Source organism: Euwallacea similis, chromosome 5 (genome assembly GCF_039881205.1).
Source record: "Euwallacea similis isolate ESF13 chromosome 5, ESF131.1, whole genome shotgun sequence".
NCBI classification, from domain to species: domain Eukaryota; kingdom Metazoa; phylum Arthropoda; class Insecta; order Coleoptera; family Curculionidae; genus Euwallacea; species Euwallacea similis.
Window position 1 is genome coordinate 4,659,901 of NC_089613.1, and position 24,715 is coordinate 4,684,615.

The 24,715-nt window shown below is 33.4% G+C and overlaps 4 protein-coding genes across 7 annotated transcripts in view; 2 read left to right on the plus strand and 2 right to left on the minus strand.

The window, feature by feature from the left end:
- Positions 1–1,622: 1,622 nt before the first annotated feature.
- On the minus strand, positions 1,623–4,716 carry LOC136408977 (cationic amino acid transporter 4). 2 transcript variants are annotated; one of them, XM_066390229.1, is made up of 12 exons: positions 4,554–4,716; positions 4,324–4,489; positions 4,025–4,273; positions 3,803–3,970; positions 3,583–3,744; positions 3,313–3,499; positions 2,950–3,116; positions 2,730–2,901; positions 2,540–2,674; positions 2,294–2,472; positions 2,080–2,241; positions 1,623–2,019 (listed from the first exon to the last, which is right to left on the minus strand). In XM_066390229.1, the coding sequence occupies exons 2-12, from the start codon at positions 4,463–4,465 to the stop codon at positions 1,808–1,810; spliced, it is 1,935 nt and encodes a 644-aa protein (XP_066246326.1). In that variant the 5' UTR covers positions 4,466–4,489; positions 4,554–4,716; the 3' UTR covers positions 1,623–1,807. The 2 variants fall into 2 exon arrangements, with proteins under 2 accessions (XP_066246326.1, XP_066246325.1); XM_066390228.1 differs by having other exon boundaries at positions 1,625–2,019; positions 4,324–4,486.
- A 1,562-nt stretch (positions 4,717–6,278) lies between these two features.
- On the plus strand, positions 6,279–18,092 carry LOC136409223 (putative leucine-rich repeat-containing protein DDB_G0290503). 2 transcript variants are annotated; one of them, XM_066390591.1, is made up of 12 exons: positions 6,279–6,517; positions 11,623–11,704; positions 14,025–14,222; positions 14,276–14,516; positions 14,572–14,815; positions 14,874–15,166; positions 15,217–15,485; positions 16,115–16,214; positions 16,487–16,750; positions 16,812–17,041; positions 17,093–17,274; positions 17,337–18,091. In XM_066390591.1, the coding sequence occupies exons 2-12, from the start codon at positions 11,639–11,641 to the stop codon at positions 17,659–17,661; spliced, it is 2,412 nt and encodes an 803-aa protein (XP_066246688.1). In that variant the 5' UTR covers positions 6,279–6,517; positions 11,623–11,638; the 3' UTR covers positions 17,662–18,091. The 2 variants fall into 2 exon arrangements, with proteins under 2 accessions (XP_066246688.1, XP_066246687.1); XM_066390590.1 differs by lacking the exon at positions 6,279–6,517 and adding an exon at positions 8,564–8,653 and having other exon boundaries at positions 17,337–18,092.
- Positions 18,093–18,925: 833 nt separating this feature from the next.
- On the minus strand, positions 18,926–21,357 carry pths (porthos). The gene is made up of 7 exons (XM_066390231.1): positions 21,122–21,357; positions 20,810–21,068; positions 20,465–20,615; positions 20,011–20,263; positions 19,729–19,952; positions 19,398–19,530; positions 18,926–19,227 (listed from the first exon to the last, which is right to left on the minus strand). Exons 1-7 carry the CDS (start codon positions 21,233–21,235, stop codon positions 18,970–18,972), a joined length of 1,392 nt encoding a protein of 463 aa, XP_066246328.1. The 5' UTR covers positions 21,236–21,357; the 3' UTR covers positions 18,926–18,969.
- Positions 21,358–22,101: 744 nt separating this feature from the next.
- Positions 22,102–24,715, plus strand: part of Ubr3 (Ubr3 ubiquitin ligase) — a 60,328-nt gene continuing 57,714 nt past the window's right edge. For both annotated transcript variants that reach the window (XM_066390173.1, XM_066390174.1), the window contains exon 1: positions 22,102–22,849. In XM_066390173.1, coding sequence (XP_066246270.1) covers positions 22,621–22,849 — 229 coding nt within the window. In that variant the 5' untranslated portion in view covers positions 22,102–22,620. The remainder of the gene's footprint in view (positions 22,850–24,715) is intronic.

Here is a 24,715-nt window from a genome sequence, read left to right on the forward strand (position 1 = left end):
ATATCTGCGGCCAAGCGATGGTCAATTACCTCCTGATGTCAATTATTAGTGTTTAGACCCACATATCTGCATAATATTTAATCTGGTTTATTATACATTAAGTCATATCGTAGGACCTTGATGATGAGCTTTTGAAAAAATTATACAGGGGCGAGGCGTTGCAATATTAGAAATCATTGCCAAAACCAAAAATCTAGAAAGTGTTAGAACATCTACCTGCAAAATCATCAATCATAAGAGTGTATCATTTCGAGGTAATTTTCTGGTAATATCTGTCTGTCCTGCACTGTTCTCTTCTGACAACCCCTTTATAAATGACTGCAACTTAATTGCAACTATTACTCTGTTAAACTATGTTCATGTATCATATTTTACCTCGAGGTGAATTTTGTTAGTAAATAAATAAGCAACAATAATTAGCATTCATCCTCGACGTAATAGTCGTGTGAATTTGTCTATGGGCGATGGAATCTCATTAGATTTGAATCATAATTGCTAAGCTTAGGGGCAGACGTTGATCTGACAGTGATTTCATGTTTGGATGTTGATCTTCAATGATGGACATGTGTCTAGATTGAGGTGTTTTGATGTAGTGCTTGGAAATTACTCACTTTGAGTTCTCAATGTCTTTTAGAAGTAATAAATTACTGAAATATTCGGGGGCGAGGAGGCAATTTTGCGTTAACCGACTCGAGGTTTAGTTGCCATTCAATTAAAGCTATCTTGGGGACATCTTAGAAACGTAAAAAATAACAATTACTGTTGAAAAGAAGTTTAAAATGGTAATGACGACGTTCATTTTTTGGTCAGTTCCGAACTAGCTGGAAATGTATTCCAAAGAATAGCGGTTTAGCTAATTGATAAGTTTAGTAAAACAAAATATTATTATTAATTTTGACGTTGTACACATGTAAATTCATTTCAATTTCAATTCAGTTCATTTGAACTCAAGCATTAGAATTCAAGAAGAGGATTCTAATATCTATATTCTTATATCTTTATCTAATAGGGAGATCCAAAAAGTTTGATAGATACAACATATTTTATTAATTGCCAGAGATTTTAAATTACCGAACTTCCATTTACACGACTTTTAACTTCTCAAAATCGCGTTAATTACATGCAACTAGTGTTAAATATTTTTATTAAAAATTATGCTCGTTGCAGTTTTAATGCTATCTGTCGTGATTTGATCAGAATAGGACATATATAAAAAGATAAACGAAATTTCATAAAATGGCGGTCGGCCTAAAGTATAAAGCCAACAATTCATCTAATATGGAAAAAAATTGTAAAAATTCAAAGATTTGAAACGTTCCATCACTAATAATTCACATCCTGTACAATAAGGAATGAATTGCAGAAAACCTAGCGATAATAATGCATAGGACACATGTTTAGCTGAATAGCCAACGTCGGCAAAGAAATGTCAAAGTTATAGCTAGCCAAACTTAGGCAACTTTTTGAGTTTCTTAATTCATCTAGTACTCAATTTTGATCTGCTTATTGTCAAGAATGAAGAAAAAATTCTTGATATCTTGGTGAATACAAATATTCTACATTTTTACACTTTATTCTCAATATCTTTATATCTCAACTCCCTAACTAATATACATATTTATAATAATTATTATATGCCCGTTGATTCTTAGTAGCATCTTTGAAATTCTCGTTAACAAATATTATTTACATTAAATAATGTTTTAAACCTTCTCTTCTAATTTTGTACCAAACCCCTTTGACGTATATTTATTTATGATCTAATCATGTAGATATCCCTAAAAGACATTTAACTCTATTAGTAGACCTAGTCGGTACTATCATCGTCATCGTCGATAATTGCACTTTGATCCCCTGAAGTCGTTTTTCTTTGCATCAGTACCGCTTTTAGGTTGGTTTTCGTGGTAGAGCCCCATTTTTCCTTAACAGCCTCCGAAGACGTCATTAGAATAGAATAGGAGGAGTTACCTTCTCCTTCTTTACTATGGTGAATACCATAAAGGAAATACACCAACATACCTGAAATACATATTTACTTACTTAAGTCAAATCTAGAAATATATAGTTTGGGATTATTACCAATTATCATCCAAACAAAAAACCGCAACCATGTTAATATATTCAAATGGACCATAAACTCAATATTGAAAAGGATACTCAGAGCTGGGATGAATGGGACTAATGGGACTTTGAAGCGAAGGTTGGCAGTGTTTTGATGGTGGGCACAAATTACCACCAAACCTAAAATGCTTTAATTAATAATAAATCAATTTCAGCTGCAGCAATAACTCACATCCCACCAAAATTAGTATAAAGAAGGTGGCCAAAACGACAGTCCACCAAATTATACTCTCTAATTCCCAGGTTGCCATTTGGAAAAGAGTGCACAGGGCACAACTAAATGTTGTAAAAATGAAGACCGATCCTGTGACTACACTACCAGGTTCGCAGTTGCCGAAAATTGGTCCCAACCTAAAAAGGATGGTTTAAAGATGTCTAAGTTATTTAGGTTTAGGTAGGACTCATTATATGAACTTACCAACTGTATTGAACCCTTAAAGTCCCAGTTAAGTTGACGATTTCTGAAGCTGGTGTTGTAAGTTCAGACGTTGAAGCTGATATTTCGGAACCTGGAGTTGACGCTGGTTTGCAGGCGGTAGTTTCAAAGCTTGGCCTAAAAATCCAACTTCTTTTACCACCCGCTCTAAATAATGTCTTAACCATTTTACCTATATCGCAGAATGATAACACTCGCGCTTACAATAGTGTAAGCCAAAAGCGTCCCTATAGACATAAATTCAACCAATTTTTCCAAGTCGAAAAGCAGAGCTATTAGAGCCGAGGTCACTCCTGATATGACCAAGTTTACGAGCGGTAGCTGAGTCTTGCTGTTGACATTTCCTGTAAAATTGTCTATAGTTGAGGATTAGTTGAGATATGATTGATTACCAAGAAAGCCAAAAAGAAGACCGTCTACTGCCATAGCATACATACACCTAGGCAACGAAAAGAGAGACCCAAAGAGGGTGGTTGTCATTCCGCATATGGCCCCTAGGGATACCACGTATTTTACCCAGTGTTGTCCGACATTTGAAAAAGCGTCGGGCAAAGCAGCACTAAAAAATTACAATATAAAAAAGATATTACAAGATGTTTCTATGTATGTCTAAAATTCTTAATAATCAAGGTATTTTTTGGCAAAAATATTGGTCTGGCAACACGGTATTAGAGTGTTCTTCGTAGGATTCAGGAACTAAGAAAATTCACTTTTTCTGACACTCCTTTTACATTTGTCCTTGTATTTCAACTAACCTTGGATTGATTTCGTAATAAGGTACCAGAAGAGTCAAAGCGGCGCTAACTAAAATGTATCCAAGAGTGACAATTCCCATGGAGATAACCGTCGCCATTGGGATGGAAAATGAAGGATTCTTGGCCTCCTCTCCGGAAGTTGCTATACTATCGAAGCCCACAAATGCATAGAAACACGTAGCAGCACCTTTATAAAGAAATATTTAATTAGTATAATTAAACTATAATTCATTCTTATATTAATAAAACTGATTATAACATTTTAATTACCTGCCATAACCCCTCCGAACTTATAGGGCAAAAATCCGCCCCCTTTAGCCCAGTTTTCCTCGTCGGCATAATAAATACCCATTACGATCACAATACCCATGACCGATAAATTTATTATTGTTAAGAAACTGTTAACCATCGCCGAACCTTTTACGCCTATGCCTAAAAATTATATACTTCAATCAGATGCATTTTTCAATTATGCGTGTTTAGTAACTACCTAAAAGAAGAGCATAAACCAAACATACAGAAAAGGCCAAAAAATCCGGATATTTCCCCAATAATTCTTCGTGCATTTCCCCAGTTATACTTATAGTGGTGTTACTAATGATGCCCCCGAAAAGGGAGTCTACATAGCCACTCCATGCCCTTGCGACGGAAGCTGCACCTGAAGCAAAAAATTTCTCATCATTTGAACGTTGATGGAAGAACCTTTATTTACCAATCATGTGCTCTAAAAGAATATTCCAACCAATAACAAAAGCCCAAAACTCTCCGATGCTAATGTAGGTGTAAACGTAAGCAGATCCGGCTTTAGGTACCCGGGTTCCGAACTCTGCGTAGCAGAGAGCCGAAAGGAGGCAGGCCAACCCCGCTAAGAGGAAGGACAGGATTATTCCTGGACCTGCAATGTCTTTTGCCACTGTCCCAGTGAGAACATAGATACCAGCTCCTACCATATGGCCAACTCCTAAAGAGTAAAATGAGTGAAATGTGAATTTTTGAAAATTCGTGACTCACCGAGTAGGGTGATGTCAAAGGTATTCAAACAACGATTCAGGGGAGTATCCATTATGTCGGAGGGCAGCTGTTTCGACCGATTCATTTTGGTGCAAATTCCAGACATGACGTGTTTTAGAATTATTTTTCTGGAGCCAGGCATGTTAAGGACTGTCTACTAAAACTACTTAGACGGGAAGATCAAATATGCATAGTAAGAGGTGGAATGATTATTACACTTGACTACTTACCCAAAAAATTGACCGAGTGTGAACTAAAAAAAAATATTTACCCGAGGCTGATGGTAAAATTTGAACTATTATTTGTTAAGGAAAATCTGAAATTGTGCTGGGATTTGTGCAATATGTTTCTCCGACACTACTGGCGATGGCAAGGAGGTTCTGGGAAAACGAACTCGGATAGGCGCATGCTTTCCAGGAAATCGATTTCCTTATTTCGAGCCTGATTAAATATTTGAATTTATTATATCTTAATTTATTTTCTTTGGATTTTCTTCGGGTAGGCCAATTGGCTATAGATAATACGTACGTTAAGAATAATAGTTCTATAGGAGAATTGTTTACCTTCTTTTATTCTTCTAGTGATTATGGACATTCAGAACTATATGAATCATATGCTTCTATAGACGAGTAATAAAAGATAAAATTGAATACGAAAATTTGTAAAAAATTTTTAAACAAAATGTAATAATAAATAATTAAATTTACTATATTCTTGATATTATAGTGAAGAAAAATTTTATGAACTTTTAAGTTAAATTCTTCCTCCAAAAATATAAATTCGACAAAGTTTTAATGTTTAAAAATACCAACTAGCAGTGAAAGATACAATGCTAAAACTCGAGTATATTAGATCACTCGACTTGTTTGTTAAATTAACTCAAATAAATATAGGGACATTAAATTTTCCTTGAGGAAACATTTTTGTTTTACTCATTATTTCGTTACAAGGAAATTATTCACGTCAACTTTAAATTGTTACTATAGATTAAAAATGAAAATGCGAATTTGTGTATGATCCTTTAGTTCTTGATACTATGGTGATGGTAGTTTGTCTAGGTCCATATTAAATGGTTTTAACATTAGCATTGTTTAAGTGTTAGATACACTGTATCTTTTAATTCTATAACGGTTTCAAGAATTAGTCAGATATATACAATGAAGTACATATACAGTATGTACAAGATTGAACTGGAAAATATAGATCACTCTGTTCTCATACATTTACTTCACAGAAATGGGTAAGGGAAATATTAATTTTAATGACCAATAATTCGAGAAAAAATATGCTTTTCTATTTTTGTGTGCCTTTTCTCCTTCCTAAAATCTAATCAAAATTCCAACAACACAAAAAGCAAGAATTTTTTTAGCGTGCATCAGTTTAAGATCTAGAAAAGTAACTCGAGATGCTTATCATATTCACTTTAGTTACACCCCTTGTATTTCAATAATTAAATTTTTCATATGGATAGATTTACTAGCAATCCCATACTGTTGTTTTATTAGGTCAAAGGGCCACACCTTATAATGATATGCGGGACATATCTTCCTGCATTTTGTTTATGTTTGGTGAAGCACGATATGCAACTTGAAAGTTTCCGGATATACCCTTTTATGTTTCCGACCAATATACCCTTTTATGTCGTGTAATTAGATTTTTTTTAAATATAAGCGTATTAAATTAATTTTTTTTGTCATGTTAGATACAGAAAAAACGACTGAAGTTTTTAAACTGTGAATGATTTTCCAATAGTGCTAAAAGATAGTATGGTATACGATCACGAAAGGACCTCTATCAGAGTGCTCTAAATACCATTTCGTTGACGGCTTGTTTCTTCCCAATCTAATTACTCATATGTGTGCACTATCGGATCCAAACGGAAGCCCTACTTCCGCATGGGGGGCCCCACTGCGACGCTATTAGCGTGTTTAGCTCACCATTTCCATGCAGTTCAATATTATGGTTGTTGTACTTTTACCACCGCTTCGTTGCGTTGCGTGCCGTTTTCTTTCGTGATTTTGGCCGCTTTGTTTCTGGCTTGTGCACTGGGTATCGAACCACTGTGCGCGCTACTCCGGGTGCTTTACCGGACCGCGAAAGCTCCATTTGAGGTTTCGTCTTCTCTGGTTGTGTTTTAGTGCAGGAATTTCGGTTCTGGTTCATGCTCAATTTGTGTGAAAAAATCGGAAATTAGGTGAGTTATAGGTAGCGGAAAATGTTGTTAAACAGCACTTGAGTAGACAGGTGCTTTAATTAAATAGAATTTAGAAGTAGCAAGCATGGCGGAGGCTTTACTTGTAAATGCGGAATAAATTTTTTTTAAGTCATTTGTATCGCGTGCCATAAGTTTGGCTTAGCTTAGTACGCTTAAAATGATAGATAATATATACAATAAACAACAATCATGGCAAAATAGTCAATTTAAACTTACCTTAGGGAATAAGCATGTCGATGCAAATAGCGGTCAGTGATTTTTGGTCGTTAAATCTGGTCAAATTTTGACTACATTAGTATTTGTTTAGCTTGAATAAAAAACAAAAAAAGGTCGATCTCGTGTTAGATATTACTTAATTTTATTGTCTGTCAAAAATCCTTAATCCAGGATTTTATACAGAAGCTGACAACGTGGCTATTTCCAACGGTATGTACTGTCAAAATTTTAACTCCAAACTTAAAAACAATTGCAAGGCGCGGCGTTGCAATTTACATATTTAAATGGAGATCATAGGTAAAAATGAAATGAGATAAAGAAGAATTATAATTTAAAAAATCAACGAAGTATCCTGTCACTACAAATCTCGGGTTTTGGTAATCGCCATTTAATGGAAATCATAGATAACAATTAAACAATCAGAGAAGAACTATTACAATTTGCAACAAAAAATAAAGAAATAAATGTATAATAATAAAATATACACAAACATTTCTTAGAAATTTCCACTGATCCCGAGTCAAACTTTATCAATCTTTCATGGCTCAACCAAATATTATTATTATTAAACAATACTAATATACATTTTCATATTATCGTATGCTTTTTTCATTTGCCAATTTAGCAATACAATATTAATACCAAACAAATTTGTACAACAATAATAATTCCAAATTGCAAAACTTGGTAAATTTATTAAACGTGCGCATTATTTATAAGGTAAATTGCCTTCTAAGCTAAAGCGTGAAGCACTTGCCTGCATAATAATATTAAAAAGACGGTAATTTTAAATGGAAATTATTAACATTATATTTCATTAGGTGCTGCTTTCTTTTATGCTCAACATTACGAGCTATTAAAGGCATTCCAATTCTTAGGTGTAGAATTGATTAATTTTCAAATGTTATGAGAAATATCTTTTTTATTCAAAATAGAGAAAAAATGGAAAAATTAGTTTAATAAGTACAAAAATATGGGTTGAAGAATGTTTACGGTTGGGAGCACATTAATACAGGAAGCGTATGATGGTGAATCTATGAAACCATCAGAAATTAAATTACTTGATTATGCAAGAGGTTCATGTTTTTATTTTGATTTGAACGGTTAAGCCACTAACTCTCACATTATATCAAAATTAATAATCATATTTTCTAGACAAACTAAAGATGCATCTTAAATTACAAATATACGTTTAATTTCAATTAAATGTTGAAATTTTTCTATCTACCCACGCAAAGATCCGTTGAATTTTCCATCATGTATGATAATATGGTTCATCAAACTTCGGCCATTCAGATATATAAACCAGCGGCAATTTCGTCCATTTATCTATATTATTTTTATTTATATTTATGCATTAGTTTAGTAGAAAATTGCACGCGTAGGAAGATGTGCCTTAATATAGGTCGAACCAACTTTATGTTGTTGGTCGATAAATCCAAATTAAGATTATGCGGTAATATCATACTAACCGGTCAACCCATAGAAATTTGAAGTATCCTTTAAGTGGGTTAAGGATGCTGTAAAATCGATTCGAAGACTATAATTTCGTTTTAGTTGAATAATGCAAAGTAGAAATGCTCCCCGTTAAATGCCTGAAGACCATTTCCCTCTTTTTGCAATTGTTAATTAAACAATTTTTGGTACTTGTTCATCCTCATGACAATTCTACGATTTTGGTTTTATTAAAGAATAGAAATCTCGTGTTTCGTTTTTGTTTCAAAAATGTACAATTGACGTGATACTACTGAAAAGGTGATTTCCTGTCATATCAAATTCTCATCATCCTAAATATTGGTAATTTCTTAGTTAACATAGCAGGCCTAACCGGCACTGAAAATGTGCCATAAAACACATAGCATTTAGCTAATTTTGTGACCAGATGATCGAATCAATTAGGTCCGTCACACTTTCTTTTCCTGTCTAGAGCGATGTCAAGCCTGGCCATTACCGTTCCTATTGTTGAATTGCACAAAAAATTCAAGCTTCCATTAAATTATTGTCTAGGAATTGCACATTACTGTTGTTAGTTCATTTTGATAGGCGAGTTTGGAAATAATGTCATTACTTGTTCTCATTATGCACAAGAGAGGTACCAAAGTGTCGTGTTGTAATGGCTTCGACGTACACTGAGTACCAGAAGTATTCGTACACCAAGACCAAAAATAAATTGATACTATTTTTTATTCGTTTAAAGTTTTTAATCTCTGGATTAATAATTTAATGTTAAAGTGTTCGAATTAAGTCTTAATATGCCTAAACTAATTGTTGACCTCCATAAACAAGGAAATTCGTTACGTGAAATTTTTAAAAGTGTTAACAAAACCCCTAGTACCGTTGAATACGTTAGAAACAAAATTAAGAATACGGGAAATGTCCTATCAACTATCCGTGAAGGAAGACCAAGGAAGATAAAACATCGGCGACGCAGCTTTATTAACCGTAAAGTAAAACATAACCCTTCAATTAGTGCCGTAAAACTCACATCGGATCTTGAAAATGCTACTGGCTCCAGAGTATCCGCCCAAGCTGTTAGAAATGTGCTAAAAGAAGATGCATTCCATGACAAATTAACCGAAAAAATATCTTGGATTAACGATACCAGTCACAAGAAAGCACGTGAATAAGTCAGTGGAGTTCTGGCGTCGTATAATCTTTCCAGATGAAAGTAAATTTAATATTTTTTGATCACACGAACGTCTTTACGTGTGGAGATACACAGAAGAAGCCCTGAAAATAATATCTCAAGCCCATTGTAAAGCATGAGACCTTCATTTTATTGATGGAACTATGGAGAGGTTTATATACCCAAATATTTTAAGTGACCATTTGGAGCAGGAAATGTCAAACTTATTTTTTTGTTTCATTTCAAGGCCAACTGGGTTTTAAATCTGATGTTTATTTAATGGAGCATAGTATTCACCGGTTTGTTAAATATCAATTTGCACGAAAACTGTTGGAGATTTGGATTTTGAACAGCATTACCTTTTTTATATAAAAATCTTCAAATTTAATATTTTTCTTACAAAATCGTTAATACAGTTAAGAACCAAAACGTTTAGGCACTTTTTAAGCACCACTTTCCCTGTATCACCCGCTTCTGGAAAAAAATGTGACAATTTCATTCTAGAAGTTCAGAAAGAGCACAAAAAGTTACAATAACAGCATAAAATTTCATTGCTTAATCTCGAAACATTTCGAAAATTTTAATAAAAAAACCATCCTCAGAAACCAACATTTCACACCCTGTACATCGAACACGATGCGCCTTTCGATATATGTTTATAGTGAGTTTTCGTCATATTTTGGGACCTAGAATACGTGATTAAATTTTTGGCACTATGTTCAGGAACACCTTGTATAACATACCTCACGTATTGAGAGCACGCCCAGAGTTCCCAGAGCTCAATCTAATTGAGCACTTGCGGTCACACTTAAAGAAACAAATTGAGAAACATGACATAACAAGCAAATACGCTTTGCGAACAGTTCTTCTGCAAGAATGGTCCTCAATGTTTCAAGAGATTATTGAAAATTTGGTTTCTTCAATACCATGATGGTTGCCGAGTGTTGTCGATTTCAACAGGTACCAAACTATCGATAGATACACACGTTCTTATTTGTTTTGTTATTTGATTATGATTTCCCGTAGATGAACGAATACTTTTTCCGCTACGTACTGTGGTTCCTATGTTATATTTTAATATTCTAGTAGGGAAAGTTTGAGATAACCTTTATAGAGTAGAGTATTCAATCATATTAACTTCATCATTAAGATTTGTTATACCGATTCTACTAATGCGTTTATTAGATATTATGGCTAGGGCGAGCCAAGTAGACCATAATAAAAAAAATTAACACTTCCTATGGCAATTAAAATGCATTTTCCCCTCTGTTTGTATTCTGTGAGGTCTCGTAAGCTCCCGCGTCTCATTTAGAGATATAATTTTTTTTTTTTTTTAACATACAAAAAGCTCATAAATAATTGATGGCGCATCCTTAGAATGCATTTAGGGCAAGAAACGTTAATTTAATCTACTTAAGTAAGTACTTGCCGTAGTTTTCTCCTTTAAACATCTGCCAATTGGCTTTGCAATAAACCTAAAGAGAGAGAGTTTTATGGCACTTGAATGGCATCGAGATTGGACGAGTGAAGTAATATATTATCAATTTCTACGTGCCTTCACTTATTTAATTTGTTTCAAATTAAAAACTTATTTCCATTAAGTGAGTGTCTCGTGCATTTAATGGAAGAAATAAACAGCCACCGCAAGATCTCAGTGATATTACTGGTGGTAATAATCGCGTTAATGTATAATTATTTGACACGTGGCTTCTAATTACATTAATGAAGATGTTACATTTTCTTTGTAATAAACCAAACACCGTAGGATGTCGTTATTGTAACTAGATCAATTTTTCCTAGAAACTCCGCATTTTTAAATTATTAATTAAATTGCCTTTCTTCTTGTAATGTTAACACGTCACGATATGCGGACACTAACTAAATAACATCAAGTAAAAGTGTGTAATACACCAATTTAAAATTGGGACTTTCCAAGAATACCAAGTGAGAGTTTCACGGTAACGAAGCGTTTGTATGGTAATGTGCATTTTTAATTGCTACAAATTCGTCATCAAACATAATAACGAATCCGCGATTTCCTCCTTTATACAAAATACTTTGTTAATAAAATGATAAAGGACTACTAATTTCCTAGTCTGATTGTGGTTTCAGTTAATCTAATTCAGGTTTATTACGCGTTCTGCCTTAGTGGTCAATTATTTTTTCAATAGGTATTTAGGTGTTGTTGAAATCTGGTTACAATGAATTATTGATTAATAAGTGTTACGCGTGTTTGTTGCAGAATTGCCAAAGACATCATGGATAACGAGTATCAACAGATATTGCCCAAGGTGTCTGGGTATTTGGAGAAAAAGGGGAGGAAGGTAAGTTGTAGAATTTAGAGAAAACAAGCCATAAATAACAGAACATTTCTGTTTATCAGTTTTCGGGCAATTTGACTCAAAATTATATTTTCAAAATATTCGGAAATTATGGCTTAGCTTTGGACGCTAAAAATACACTTTCCTTATAGAAGATCTTTGTATTATTCGATTTTTTTAATCTCTCGCTCATTAGGATTAATTCACCGATAGAAATCCCTCTTTCTTCTCCATTTTTCCTTCTCCATCTCTTAATTTTCCAGTAAAATAAAAATTAATTTGATGAATTCTCCTTACCTCCTGAAAATTTTTTTCCCATTGGAGAACCTGTATATTACTGATGCCAATCATAATGAATTATTCTTTAGTATACTTTACTGTAGCTATCTTTATGGGTTTTTAAGTAATTTGAGCCTTCATGAGACTATAATTTCAAAATGTAAAAAAAAAATCCAGTTTTTCATATGGAGCACACTGTTTATTACCTGATTTCCTGAATAGCTACTCATTAAGCTGAATTAATTTGTCCAAATTCCTACATCCATCCCGCTTAGTTTTCAAGACTTAATGTCAACAATTTTTAATTATTTTTAAATTGAGGTTTGACTCTCTTTAAAATTTGGAAAGTCGACCGTTTCGTAACATCCCGCCTAAGTGAAGTTACAGAAAATTTTTTTAACTAAATAAGAGTAAGACAATTAAATCACTTAACAGGATTTGAGCCTATTGGGTTTGATTAGTGGTCAGATTCATGCGATAATGCACTTTTTCTTTTCCAACGTGGCGGTACAATTCATCCTCTGTTGATGTTATTTCAGATATGACACTCATAGGATGTTTAAGGGTGTTTCATGGTATTCCTTTAAGCCCTACTAAAATTGTGTATAAAACGTCAGAGTCATGTCACATTTCATTCTTTATAATTTAATATGAGGATAGCGCACGATCCCTTCACGATGTTGGTTCAATTGTAGGGTAAACAGAATTTTAGCATTAACCAAGTACGGAATCATGTTAAAATTATTATAATTTCTCAATTCAGTATTCGTTTAATTCATTGCAAACTTTTAAATCCCGAAGCTAAAGCTGAATCTAACTTCATGTTCAAATATCTCTATTATAATTTTTATATTATTTTCATTTTGAGGTGACATCGCATTCGATAGTTTTTGGGGTAAACTATTTAAAAAAAAACTAACAATCTAATGAAATAAAGGCCATTTAATTTTAAAAAATTTTAAATCCAGTTCTTCCAAGTAACGGCGAAAATTATCAATTGTATTTTATTAAAATCGAAGACATTATGCTGGTTGATTTTGTACCAAATAGGGCAAGATAACAAATAGTTTTCAAGGTAAATTATTTAAAAAAGTGCAATTGAAAAGTCTACGTCACTTAGTTTTTACAAAACCTGAGCTGGACTGCCACGCATCCGACATCTTTCGCCCGTTGTCCAAAAAATCATATTCTTAATTGATTTTAATATTAGACATTCGCCATATCCAGAAAAAAGCTTCAATTTAAAGAACGATGTTCTTCATTCACAGCCATTATTTTTCAGGTCTATATTCAATTATGTTATTCCCTTTTTTAATTTTCATTTTTCTCTTCAGAATTTTAATCAGGAATTCCACAAATGAACCAAAAATGAGAATTTTCCAACGTCGAATTTCTGAGGCGTGACAGTCGGATTATAACCCAAAACTAATTAAGAATTTTTGTATTGCCATCATTACATAATTGATCCTCTGCAGATAGCTAAAGAATTTTCTTGGAGAAAATAGATTAGGATGGCATTCAATTAAAAAAATTGGTTTTAATTGTGAACTAATGACAATGCGAAAAATGCAGGCAAAACCGTTTTTTGGGTTTTAGATTACATATGTAATTGATTTTGTTTCAAATCATGATTTGTTAACAAATAATGTTAGGGATGAAATTTTAAAGCTTTAATTTACTTAGTGAAAGCAAATGCAAAGAAAACTCTTCTTTCTCTCATAACAACCTGGAGATAGGATTTCTGTCTTCCTATAATAATGATCATAAAGTCATTCATAAAAGAGTTATTCAAAGGCTAATTTAGCAGCTGTCACGAGAGAAAGTAATAATAAAAGGTCATCGGTCATTTGATATACCTTTAATAACTACGATTTAGATTGTATTTATTTCCAAGTCAACTCACAGATTAACATTGAATACAATTAATTATATACAAGAAGTCTGGTGTACGCCCTATATAATACTTTTTTGACATTCGTTTTCCCCTAGTCTCATATCCTGAATAATGGCGTTGCCTGCTTCCTAAGAACTTGAAACTTTTCAGAAAATGATGAGTTGCTACAAAAAGTACTGGTTCGTATTAGAAGGACGTCTACTGCTCTACTACAAGTCTAAAGATGAATACGACGCCATATCCCCTTGCAAAGGATCTATCAATTTAGGCCCTACATCTAATGTTAAGCCTGGTAATGCTAATTCTGGAGTATTCCAGATTGAAAGCAAAACTACCACCATCACCTTGGTAAGAATTTGCACTCCCAGTAACAGACTCCTATTAGCACTATCATCTATCAGAGAGCTGAAAGCAAAGATGACCAGCACAAGTGGATAGAAGCATTAATATCTGCGTTAAATCAAAGAAGCGAGTACAGGAAATTGAACCACTTTAGATACTCTACTAGTGATTTGTCTCCCATTGCCAAGAAAGCCTTGTTGGACAAGCAAAAAACTCTTCCGCGGAGCTTTGATAGCGGCTCGGTGGACTTTCAAATGACCATTATAGAGAAATTGCAGAAAATGGGAGCTAGAAACTATGGTAACTTCAAATTGTTGCGTAATGAAACAATAATCTTATTTTTTATTTTATGCAGGTATTGGACCAAAACTTCGCAGATCCAAAACAACCTTGGCGCGGACTCATCAGATGTCTTATTCCAACGACTCTTTACCATCCAAAGATAATGATGAACTGCATCTTCATAAAACCGGATCAGTTATTATAGACAATGACTGCTATAATAAAATTAGCATCCGCAATAGTGTGGAGAGTGTTGAAGCTAGTTCTGAAGGTATTTACGAGAGAATTCCTTCTTCTGATTCAGTGTTTATACAAAGGTAAAATGTTACTTAATATGTAACATAGCTCATCAGCTTATAATTCAATCAAATCCAGAGAAACTTCAGGAAGTCTTAACAATAACAGATCATCATCGTTAATGACAGAGAATGACGTGTACTGGACTAAGTACACCGTAGATGTGCCTGTAGAACCTGAATCTGGCTACGAAATCATCGAGAATAATGATAAAATTCAATCTGGAATTACCAAAGTACTTAAGGAAGAAAACATTTATGCTGAAGCCGATTTGAAGAATGTCAAAAGCTTTGAAGGACTTGAAAATGATCAATACATTGATATAGAGAATTTTAGAACTAGTTCGACTTCCAGTCAGGGTTCTGCTGATGGTAATTTTGTAAATATATTTTATTAATGAGTTAAAGAAGTTTATTTCTAGACAAAGAGAGGAAGACAGGTTTGTTTGGTATCGGTAGGAAGAACAAGTGCGGTAAAGACAATAAGGAAGACAAGAAAGGAAAGATTAAGAAATCTGAAAGTTTTCTGCAAAGGGTGTGGAGTAAGAAATCGAAGAATAAGAAAAATAAGAAGAATATATCGTTAAGTGCAACAGATATTGTGGACAAGGTGGCAATGAGCGATAGTGAAACTCTGAAGACGTTAAGCGAGCTGCAGCAGATTCTTCAGAGGCAAAACAGCGCGATCAAAGTAAGTATAAGAACTGAGAAAAATTAGAAATCAAGGAATATGTCTTATGAAAATATCATTTAAAAGTGTTTTTTGACGACTTTCGACCAATCCCACTAATCTTATTTTTTCCCTGATTAATGAATAAAATTTCAATTAAATTAAAGATGGAGCCTTTTTAAAAAGGTACATCTCAAATTTGAAAATTCCGAACTAAATAATTCAAAAATTAGAAGAGCTGCAACGAGACAAATACAAAAAATCTGAAAGATCAACATCCTATATCTTTGTTATGTTTCACAAGAATTATCTTTACATACTAAATCATCTTATTTTCCAATTTTTTGTCAACTTCTAAAACCTTAAGCAAAACACACCTTTGACAGCGTTACTCCACTCACATATATCAAACATTTGGCCACAAATCTACCAATAACACCTACCCTAAAACTACAAATCGACCATAAATCAAGGCACTGAACATAATCCGAAAGACAATTCTTGACTGTCAAGTTCCCTAATTGTAAGCACGTGTTTATTTATCTAGATTGCCCTTTAACTTGTTCGAATGCCTTTATAAAATCGATGCCCCCATAATGACGTAATTTACCCTAATATCTTGATGTGCTTCAATTTAAGAAATGTTTCAGCAGCTGCACCAGAGAACTAGCGCTGTAAGTGCCATGGAAATGGGCATTAGTGAAATGGTTTATTGTGGAAATGACGATGTACTAGAAAAAAATATGACAGGTGAGTGTATTCGGGAATTACTATTTTTTATTTGAAAACTTGGAATATGTTTTTTCTCCCACTCACCGGAAAAGTTCCCTTTAAATGATTCAAAGCAAGCTGCAAAATGTCCTAAAAAGCCTAAGCAATAAAAAATATTTCCTGCCTAGGCAGCAAAGTAAAAAATACATTTGTATACATAACGCAAATTTTCTCCCTTAGATTTTTTCGTAACCTCGTCTGGGACTCAACTATAAATATCGCCTTGTGAAACTAATATTTATTTTTTGCAGGATTTAATCATGAAATTATAAGTCACAATGCCAAAGGTCCCTCCTTACCACCCAGAAACCACTCACAATCTACATCTAAATTTTCCTTAAGTCCGATATATAAAGAAGTGCCCATGCAACATCCCCCTGCAATCCCACCTAAAATGAAGCGCAAAAGGCACTCTGATGCCACTTTAGACCAGATTTACAACGATTATATGTCTAAACAGGAAATATTAGAAGAAGTGCTGAAAAACAAAGATATTGACGCTCAAAAAAAAGAAGGTAATATCAAAGACCTTTTTTGTTATTTTAATTGCTTAAAAAGTTTTCTTTGGGATATTAGGCAAAGTCAGAGAGCTAATAAAAAAATTTAGTAAAGAGTCTATAGCTCATGAAGAGGGTGTTGAACTAAGGAACAAAAATCAAGAATCGACGCGTAAATCTGAGATGTTCCCAACTAATTCTAAAGATCTTGATAAACTGCTAGAAGAATTGTCAAAAATCACCACGGCCCCCATTATGACTCCAGGAGTTACCATTAGTTTAATCAATCCAGAAATTTCCGATAAAGACGTAAGTTGTCCTTAAAAACAGAAATTCTCCCTAGAAACAGTTCTTCAACAGATCAAAAAAATGGCCCCAATTCGAAGACGAAGATTATCCGATCCAGACTATGACGTTCCACGTCCTCATAGGTCACTAGTAAATATTCGCAAAAGGGATGAAAATGCCCTTCAGGCGACGAGGTTCTTTGGACCGATATTGCAACCCTCGGATTTTGAAGACTGTGTACCACCAAATAAACCGTAAATACATTATTCATGCATATTTTTTTAATGAATACTTATATCTGTGTTTTCATTTCCAGGCCATCTCCCCCTACAGACTACCATTCGAACATCCCGAGCATGACTCCAGACTCTCTGGAGATAGATAACCGTAAAAAGGACTCAATTCATTGCCAAAGTCACGACGAGTTGCGGACCATTTCTTACGAGTCTCATGACTATTTGCGCTACAATAAGGAGAGTCATCACAATCTCAACCTTTTGATTGAAACGAATTATTCTGATTCCAGATTATTTTTTAAATCAAACAACGGTTTCAGTCCGGATTCACAGAATATTATCAATCTTAATCAGACTAAGATGAATCAGTCTGATAGTTTTTTCGTAGATTCGCTTGATCCTTAATCTGTTGATATAAGATATGGCGTAATTTTGTCAAAAAATCTGTAATAATATACCATATCTTTGGTAGAAACATTTAGGTAAATACCTAAACAAAATCAATGTTTTCCAATAAAAATAGCTGTGGAACACAGTTACTCAATTTGATCTAAGGCAAACTTATTCTGTTGAAGAACCAATTGCAATATAGTTTTTTTTCTCAGGACTACGTCGATGACTATAACCTGTACAAACGCAGTCAAATTACACAAAGCAACACCTGATTTTAGACAAACTTCTATACACACTAACAGAAGAATATAACCCAGTGCCATTTTGGCAAGATTTATTTAATAGCTTGTCGCAATTTTTAATTAATATGATCATTTTAATCCTTTCAAAAATTTGTATTAACAATCTATAAGAAATTATCATACATTAATTCATGATTTTTAGTTTGTTACATGGCTATTTAAAATTAATTGTGATGGCTGAACAACGATAAACTATTGAATACAGAAAAAAGTACCTTCAAATCTTTATATAAGAGATATAACCAGTAGTTTTAAAGCGCAAAAGTTATTATAAAAACCGCTTTAGCAGAATTGTTTTTACATTTAATACATAATTAATTTCTGTATGATTATTCTAAATATACAGATCTTAATTTATGTCACTTTGATGTTATTTTAACGTTTTGATTGTTAATTTTAAAAAGTTAAAGTTTCTAAAGTTTTCTTTGGTGAGGACTCGAGACGTTATGCAGAAGCCCATTTGCTTCTAGATCCGCCACTCTTTTGAATTTTTGGAAAATACTGTCTGTTCCAGAAGTTCATTTAATTTAGTATTTTGCGCTTTTTTATACCATACCATTTGCTATTTAAGTTTGTGTTTACCGTATGTATAATTGATTTAAATGTAATGAAAGATGAATTATCTTCGTATTTTAAAAAATAATTTTTTTAAAATTTAATTATAATTAGTAAATTAATAAAAAAATAAAATTATAAATAGTAAATTAAAATATTGCGCAACTTAAAGATGCCAAAGAACTAGCCTCATTTATTCCTTCGTTTCGTAAATTGCACATTTTTAACGTGCAACATAAGACATCATATGTTAGAATTTTAATCCTGTTACCGTTTATATTTAAAGAATGTAAGCTATGAAACTGGGAAAATGTCAAGTTGGAAGTACTATGAATTAAATTTCTGATTCAATCTGATTGTTTTTTATTTTTAGTGTGGTGCCCTTTCCTTTTTATACTCAAAAACCAAACACTCTCAATATACAAAAATTCCAAATTTATTTACACAAACATAACACAAAACATCATTTTTTGCCCTTTTTCTTCCCCCCTTTAATCTTCTTTCTGACCCCAGTAGCTCCTTCTGTATCATCCTCGTCATCCCGACCATCTTTCCGTTTTTTATCCTTTATATTAGTCAAGTCTCGCATTTCCGTTTTGGCAATTTTTTGAGACTCTGCCACTCGCTCTTGCAAGGACATCACTTCGTCTTCTTCTGTCTTGTACAGGGGCAGCTGTTTGCCTATGAGCTGTTCTATGCGTTGGTATAATTCCACATCATACTGAAATTTTTATTACCTCACTGCTCAAATTCGTGTGGTGTTTGTAGCAGTAAAATTATGAGGAATTAAATCAATGATAATGACGAAATAAAAACTTGTATATCATCGTGATTTAATTAAATTATGTAAAATTTCTGAAATAATTGAAATTTGATGTAAGAAAAACTTACTTGAGTGACGAAAGTGATAGCTTTCCCAGACCTGCCAGCACGTGCAGTTCTTCCTACTCGATGAATGTAGTCCTTACTGTGCGTTGGAATGTCAAAATTAACAACTATATCCACATGAGGAATATCCAAACCTCTGAAAAACATTACCATCTATTAAAACCTTGTACATCCTATTTTAAAGCAACTATGACAAATATTATATAAATTCTCAGAGGTAGTAATGAAACTATAGTTTCAGTTTCATAGTTTACTACTCAATCTTCAAATTATGCATGATAGGAATATAACATTGAACAAAAACTCTTATAGTGAAACTGAGGAATAAACCCACCTGCTTGCGACATCAGTAGATATCAAAATAGAACGGGTTTTGGCTTTAAATTTAGTCAATGCAGCCAGTCTCTTATTCTGAGACATTTGCCCATGCAAAGGAACAGCAGTAAAACCCAGATTTCTCAATAATAAGGCAGTCCTGATGGTATTATTGCATGTAGAACAAAAAATCATGAAACTGTTGCCGGCATTTTCGTTCAAAATGTGAACTAAATAAACATCCTGAAAATTGTAAGTTATTAATTATGCTATGCCTACTTACCTATTGTTGAAGGCATACTTTAAATTTCACAGGTATAAAAATGTAATACTGCTGCAATTTTTCCACAGTTTGGTATTTTGTGGATACTTCAACCCTTACTGGACTCTGCAGGCATGCCCTTTGCAGTTTTTTTACTTTTTTAGTCATAGTAGCAGAAAATAGAAATGTATGCCTTTCCCTAGGGATGACTTTAAGAATTTTATTCACTTCAACCTCAAAGTCCATATTTAGAATTCTATCGGCTTCATCCATTACCAAGTATTTTAAAGCTCTAAAATATTATAAACCCATTTTTATATTGGAAATTTTTAAGCAAATAAAGAATTTTAGATCAAAACATGTTTTTCTCAGAGGTAGTGACGAATGCTGTAGATAATATCATTACAGTATCAACCAACAGTGTATGCATCATTGATATTTCAAGAGTTAAATAATTTTCAGTTGTCTTAAAATATAAATAAGAATATAGTACCTTAAATTAAATCCTTTAGTGTTAGACAAATGGTCAACCAATCGACCCGGTGTGGCAATTATAATGTGAGGCTTTTTAGCTAATAATAAAGCTTGTGAGGTCATGTCCATTCCGCCAACAATGACCACACTTTTAACACCTATTGCTGATCCTGAAATAAAACAAAATTTTCCGTGCTCAAAAATTGTGTCAGATTTATAATTTGAAAAATGTATAACATTTTTAACACTAATAAATGTATTCATGCATAAAAAATATAAAAATTAATAAATTTTAAATAAAAATTATACTTTCTCATGCATTATTTTATTATTAAACCTTGCTTGGTCCCACATTTTTCCTTACCCAATGCTTCAAACTGCTCAGATATCTGAAAGGCCAATTCTCGGGTAGGAGTTAAAATCAAAGCAAAATGTCTCTGTGGATTTTTTAATAAGGCTTGCAGTATTGGTAAAGCAAATGCAGCTGTTTTACCAGATCCTGTTTCAGCTAACCCAATAATATCCTTCCCTTGCAGGGCCACAGGAATGGATTCCCTTTGGATCCTTGAGGGGGATTTCCATTTCAATTGTTCACAGGCTTTACATAAGGCATCTACAAGGCCCTAATAAGTTCAATAAGTAAATAATCGGCTGTTAGTAGTAAATTGAAACTTACCAGGTCTTGCCATGAAACTGGAACATCTTCAGTTTCTTCAACGGCATGTTCAGGTGCATTTTCTTCGACACCACTACCGTTTAAACTAGGCTCTTTATCACTATTTAGAGCCATAATTTATGCAAATATTAAATAATCCGTTTGGCTGAGGAAATTTCTATATTTATGAAAGTAGATTAGAACATCTTAACCAAGATGTTGAAACCTGAAAAAACCCAACTTTTGTAATGCTTTTATCCAGTCGCAGATTTTCCAATTCCACGTGGTTAATAGAAAAATGACAACAATAACCTCAAACCTCAACATTGGGAACGTAAAACGTAACCGCCGAGTAAGAGCTGCTTACTGTGCAATGGTTATATGGATTGTCACTTGTCAACTTTTAGAGCAAGTCGAACAATTGCACCAGTCAGAATCAGATTTCAATGGATTCCAATTTTGATTGACATTCAGTAGTATCGATATACTATAATTAATTTTTATTAATACTTGTAACGCAGTAATTATTTACATTTTTCTTCACAATTATTCTAAGGAAAGAAATGGAAGAGACAGAAAAATAAGATTACTTCTCAACTCTAGCAGAAAGTTTACGATAGTCGAATTGCTTATTGATCGTTAATTCTTATTTCTAGTTTCTAAAGTAGTTTAAAGACATAGAATTAATATCTCAACCAAAGAAGATTCTAGGTAATGCGTTCGTTAGCTGGAATCTTCTTTGCTCAAGCTCCTCATGAAATTCAGACAGAGATTTCTTAAAACCTTAAATCGACCCGAAAATCAAAAACCTAAAACCAAAAATCTCGATTCCATTCTTAATTTTTATACCGTTGAAGTTTTAAGTATCGATAATCTAATCCGTCTATTTCATCGGTACGTAGACTATGCCAAATACTTCGTCGCAGTTCTGAATTTTCTGATTCTGAGATACTGTCACTGTTCTCCCGTTCCGCCTTCCGTGTCGTTAAAATTCGTGTTTAGCAAGTAAACCGCCGACGATTCAACGGACATTCCTCGACGGTACGAACAATCCATTTCTTCTTGTTTCGCTTCGTTACGTTTGCTTGGCTTCGATGACTTGTTTTTCAACTTCAGCAGCTGAGATTCAACAACGTAGGCCGTTGGTAAGAAGTGTATAAAGACCACATTGGCTTGAACGTGCGGTAAAGTTCTATGACTTGAAGAGTGAACTCTGAAGAAACAGAGGAAAGAGACGACTATCGTGGTCAACCGATTCAAGGCGAGGAGAGTTGATGTTCCAATTTTAGATCAATTTCCTGGTTTGCGTTAGTTGAATTCTCCATTGAATGCCAACGATCTTTCTTCTTGAACGTATTAGTTTCTTTCGGATTCGCGAGAATTTCAACGAAAATGTCGGGGACAGAGTGTGTTGACTGCTGTGGGAAGGCGAAAAAGTGAATCGCCACCAGTGTTGTTTTTTGCGTCATTTTGACCGGGATTTTTTGAGTGATTCGGTGACATGACAATTTAACACAAAAATGGCCTCAACGTCAAATTTCCAGGCAAAGGTGCTTATGTCCAAGGGGAAGAGGGCCACTGCCGCATACATCCACGCGGATTGTGCCGCCGAGCGGAATCCCCAACATCTCAAGGAAGTTTTGGATAATCTACTAAACCCTATCAAACCCATAGATGAATGGGAGACCATCGACTGGTGCAAATGGCTCATGGCTGGGGGGCGAACGCCCGATGAATTTGCAAGCACAGGTAGGTTCCCATGTAAAATTCAGAATTGCCAACAGTGTGGCCTGTATTAACCTTGTCAGTGGCCTTCACTAAGCACCAATTGAGTCACCTCCAAATTTAAATACAATTTAAGCATTTTATTCTAAGTTTGAAGCCCAAACTTTAGGATGGTATTGAGAAGCTTGTTATTAAAATGGATTGAATATTTAGGCCTTGAATTGAAATGAGCTTAGGTACTTGCATTTCATTGTGTAATGCAGGACATGATATGGTATTAATTTTTAAATCATTTTTTAAAATTTTTTGTCCATCTGGAGGTTCATATTTGTCCTAGTGATTGTCAGATATAGCCTTGGATGTATCTAATTCTAATTAAGTATCTCATACTCTAATTTTCTGCTTCAGTGCTATTTTCCTACTATACCATATACTCTCCTAGTCAAGCTCCTAGTACTTGTCAATTTGCTTAATAGTTACGAAATTTAATACCTATATAATAGGTACTTAAAGTAAAAATATTTTCAGATTGATGCACCTGACTTGTAAATTTACACTTGCTCACATGTATTTATCCAGCTAGTTTTATAATGGTGCAATGAAATTGTCAAACTTTGCAAAATTGTCAGATGTCATTGAATCATGTTAATATGTAGTTATTCACCTTTAAAGTAGCTGTTACCTATAAACTCAGTTTAACTAACGTTGTTAGTTTTGTCACCAGTAAATCACTTTGCAAATTAGACATTGTCTACTTTTGATTTAATATTTACAGAAGATTTATGTCAAATATAATAAAATTAACTTTGTATCCAGTATTTCATTTTGGTATCTTGAGAAGAAAGTGTAAACATAGCAACAACCCTCAATTTATAATTAAATCGAATGTCGTCAAATTTTCAAAATTTCATAAATCTGTAATTGAAATTTTCTGAGGTATTGCTTAACTCTTACTGGTACAGAAATTTGAAATGAAATATTTTCCAAGTGGAGCAAAGATTTTTTTTTAAATGCTAAGATTATATTAAGATTGATTGCTATAAGTGGTTAAATAGAAAGTTACATATGCCCTATTTACTCTAATAATATACAGGGTGTTTGAAGAAATAGGTGGCTAAAATTATGTATGTACGTCCAGAGCACATAGGTACTTTATTAAATATTAGAACGATATTGCATATGTGGTTTAAAATTTGATCCACCACCATTGTAATGATTGGAAAGTGATGATCCATTTTATTGACAACGGTTGCTGTTAGAGTTAACTGAATCTTTAACTTGTTACTAAATCTTTATAACAAGTAATGTCAAAAGGAAAAGGTTTCAGCCAAAGGATCTGTTTTGCCAGAAAAATATGCAACAAGATTTTAAAAATGTTTAGTAAGAAATTGACAGTAGGTTGAATGACCACCAAATAATCACCATTATTTTATAAAAAAAAGAGATTTCAAGCAGTTTTGATATGTCTGGGTATTGAATACTCAATTTCATATTGACTTATGTCTACTTAGTAATTTTTTTTTGTTTACATTAGAAAATACTTTAAGGTTTAATAAAATAGTGTAAGCTTGCCTTCTCGAATGCCATGAATAATTTTTGGTGTTTTCACGTTATACGTCTTTTCAGTAAGAATAAAAATTTTTTTCTTAGTCACATATGTAAATTGATTTATTGCTATTTGGCAGAGCATTGATTCTCAAGTAAGATTTAAAGTTAGGAGAAATTGAAGCCAGTCATTCAAGCGAAGTTGTATATAAAAGTCAGTTCAATAGAGATTGAACTGGCACTTGAAAGACCATCTTTATCCCATAAGAATAGCATTATTTGACATTCAGTGATAACAATACTTTTCTTATATCCTTAATTTTTATGACATGATTCGAGTCATAG

Excerpts from the sequence above, each read along its gene's own strand:
- LOC136408977 (XM_066390229.1), bottom strand. The coding sequence starts at position 4,465 with ATGCCTGGCTCCAGAAAAATAATTCTAAAACACGTCATGTCTGGAATT. Across the intron at positions 4,274-4,323 it reads CTTTGACATCACCCTACTCG|GAGTTGGCCATATGGTAGGA; the intron begins GTGAGTCACGAA and ends TTTACTCTTTAG. Across the intron at positions 2,242-2,293 it reads TATACTAATTTTGGTGGGAT|GTTTGGTGGTAATTTGTGCC; the intron begins GTGAGTTATTGC and ends AAAGCATTTTAG.
- LOC136409223 (XM_066390590.1), top strand. Across the intron at positions 15,167-15,216 it reads CAGTCAGGGTTCTGCTGATG|ACAAAGAGAGGAAGACAGGT; the intron begins GTAATTTTGTAA and ends GTTTATTTCTAG. Across the intron at positions 17,275-17,336 it reads TGTGTACCACCAAATAAACC|GCCATCTCCCCCTACAGACT; the intron begins GTAAATACATTA and ends TTTCATTTCCAG.
- pths (XM_066390231.1), bottom strand. The coding sequence starts at position 21,235 with ATGGCTCTAAATAGTGATAAAGAGCCTAGTTTAAACGGTAGTGGTGTC. Across the intron at positions 20,616-20,809 it reads TGAGCAGTTTGAAGCATTGG|GATCAGCAATAGGTGTTAAA; the intron begins GTAAGGAAAAAT and ends GTTTTATTTCAG. Across the intron at positions 19,531-19,728 it reads TCTACTGATGTCGCAAGCAG|AGGTTTGGATATTCCTCATG; the intron begins GTGGGTTTATTC and ends AATGTTTTTCAG.